Here is a 2,557-nt window from a genome sequence, read left to right as displayed (position 1 = left end):
CTAAATATGATTCTTTATTTTGTATTTAACATGTAACATATATGTATTTAACACTTCACAAAGGTCATTTCCATTTGGTTGGTATGATATCATGACCTCTCTAGAGCTGCTATTTCAATTCCAAGGCAGTCTTCAAATATGAAATAATCCCTCCAACAAACTATGCCTCTGAGTATCTCTAATGACTTAGCAGTCCCTGGAAAATAAAGACAATGTGAGGTAAATGGACACAATGTCAGAATCAACCACAAATTCTAATAAAGAGGTTTCATAATATAGAAACAAAGAAGGTACACTTCTATAGAAGCTAAATGTTCATTCATTCATTATTTAATGAGTACCTATTATGTGCCAGGCAGGGGGATACAAAGATCTCAAAGGCACAAGAGCCTCAGTCTTGTGTTGGAGGCTGACAAACAGCCAATCACAATACAATGTGGAAAGGACAATGGTGGAGATGTGCACAGGTCCTGCTGATGCACAAGGAGAGCCTGGAGGAGACTGTGACATCAGGAAGAAAGGAGATCTACTCTTTAAGATGGATTTAAGGGGCCTGGAAAGAAAAATGTGAAAGCAGAAATACCAGTTTTTCAGTCTTGATTATTAAAAAAACAAAAAACAAAACAAAACAAAACAAAAACCCACAGCCATTTTCTGAAGATGAAGATAACGTCACAGGAAACATTACCTATGAAATCTACTCAGATCAGTTTTCAAACACAAAGAAACTCATTTGGTTGAGGAGCAGAACATAACTTATACTAAGGAAGAAAATATTTTCGTATCTGAGGAAACTAATAAGGGAGGCACTAAGATTATTGAGGAAAAGTCTATGCCGTATGGCTTACATTATCATCTTTTGAAGAGAAGGTGAAGTAAGCTTTTAACACTGAGTTTACAAAATACCACTTGATGATTGCAATTCATTTTCTCTGGCATGAGGAAACAATCACCTGGTAACAACTGATAACACAAACTACATTAGGCACAACTAAAAACAGGTAGCCAAAGAAATCTATTGTAATTCAACTGCGACAGTTTGTCTCCATAGCACACAGATGATATCCTGTATTTTCCATTTAGGATACTATGATTGTCCAGTTGCTCTCTTCTCTTCCGTACTACAACAAAAGCAAGAAAACATGTTTAAGTGTAAACACTACCAGCGCAAGAATCGCTTACAAATAAGTTCAGCAATACAACCAATGTTATACAAAAAGGTCTGTTCCTATTTTGAACAGTAAAAGCATATTCGTGTTAAAAATAGGATTAGAGAGAAATAAATCAAATACCTGGAGAGAATCACAAGTTTTATAATTATGGTTGAACTCAAATTTAGAGCTGAAATAAGTCTCTAAGTAATGCCTTTTCATCACCATTCTGTATTTAGTTTCTGCTCCCCAAATAAAGTAACTGAGTTAAATTTAATTACAATCATCTTTATTCTAAAGAAGCGATGCTCAGAGTGTGTGCTCCAGACCCGGAGCATCGGCATCACCAGGCAGCATGTCTGAAATGCAAATTCTCAAGCCATATCTCAGACTTTACTGGGGATGGGTCCCAGCAACCATGCTTCAGCCAGCACTTTCGGGGGATTCTAATGAGAGTGAAGTTTGAGAATCACCGCTCTGAAAGCCCCCTTTCTCAAGAGGGTTTTGTGTTCGTGGACAAAATATTAAATTGACAAACGCTCTGTTCTCTAAATGAAAGTCATTCAGGTTATGTTAGCATCTCATTTTTTCTTATTCCTTCAAAAGTGATGGAACTAGATCACAATCAGAATTTGATTATTTGCATCTCCAAGTAATTTGCTTTCACAAACCTGAATTTTAATACTTAAAACTGAATTAACTGACACAAAGACATTCCAGATGTCCAAAGCAGAAAGCTAGTTTTGATCAATTTGTTCTTTTATTCATTCATTCATGTATGCGTGCATTCATTCATTCATTCATTCATCAAACATCTCTGTGTTCAAATGAGCTCTCACAGTGCTAACGCTATGGTGCCAGGAGCTTGACAGACTTACTACGAAATTTATCCTCACAGTAACCCCAGAGAGTAGGCGCCATTATTGATCTCATTTTATGGATGAGAAAAACTGTGTTAGGGAGATTAAACAACTTACTCAGGTAATTCATAAAGGGTAGAGCTGAGCCCAGACCCTAGCCAAAGGTCTCTCTCGCACTAATGACATGTTCTTGACTACCATTTGGAGTTCCCTCCACATGTTCACATAGCTGTGTCTGTGGAGATGGACTTGGAACATATCTTCCCTACCACCATGCCAGTGAGTCTGCCACCATGTGCTTGCCTAAATTCCTCCGATGATGTCCCCTTTTCACATGAATCGGCTTTTCATTCCCAATATAACTTCAGTTGAAATTCAGATAAAACATTAGCAGTTCCAAATGGGAAAGAACTTTAATGATCATCTAAAATGTAGGGGCTTTGGGGCACCTGGGTGGCGCAGTCGGTTAAGCGTCTGACTTCAGCCAGGTCACGATCTCGTGGTCCGTGAGTTCGAGCCCCACGTCAGGCTCTGGGCTGATGGCTC

The 2,557-nt window shown here is 38.4% G+C and overlaps 1 protein-coding gene across 3 annotated transcripts in view; it reads right to left on the bottom strand.

Annotated features, from left to right (window-relative positions):
- Nucleotides 1-301: 301 nt before the first annotated feature.
- BCAT1 (branched chain amino acid transaminase 1) overlaps nt 302-2,557 on the bottom strand; it is a 101,405-nt gene continuing 99,149 nt past the window's right edge. For all 3 annotated transcript variants that reach the window (XM_040488653.1, XM_040488652.1, XM_040488654.1), the window contains exon 11: nt 302-1,121. In XM_040488653.1, coding sequence (XP_040344587.1) covers nt 1,080-1,121 — 42 coding nt within the window. In that variant the 3' untranslated portion in view covers nt 302-1,079. The remainder of the gene's footprint in view (nt 1,122-2,557) is intronic.

Source organism: Herpailurus yagouaroundi, unplaced genomic scaffold (genome assembly GCF_014898765.1).
Source record: "Herpailurus yagouaroundi ecotype Mexico unplaced genomic scaffold, PumYag 166, whole genome shotgun sequence".
Taxonomy (NCBI): domain Eukaryota; kingdom Metazoa; phylum Chordata; class Mammalia; order Carnivora; family Felidae; genus Herpailurus; species Herpailurus yagouaroundi.
Note: the sequence above shows the minus strand (reverse complement) of the source record. Positions and strands in the feature narration are given on the sequence as shown.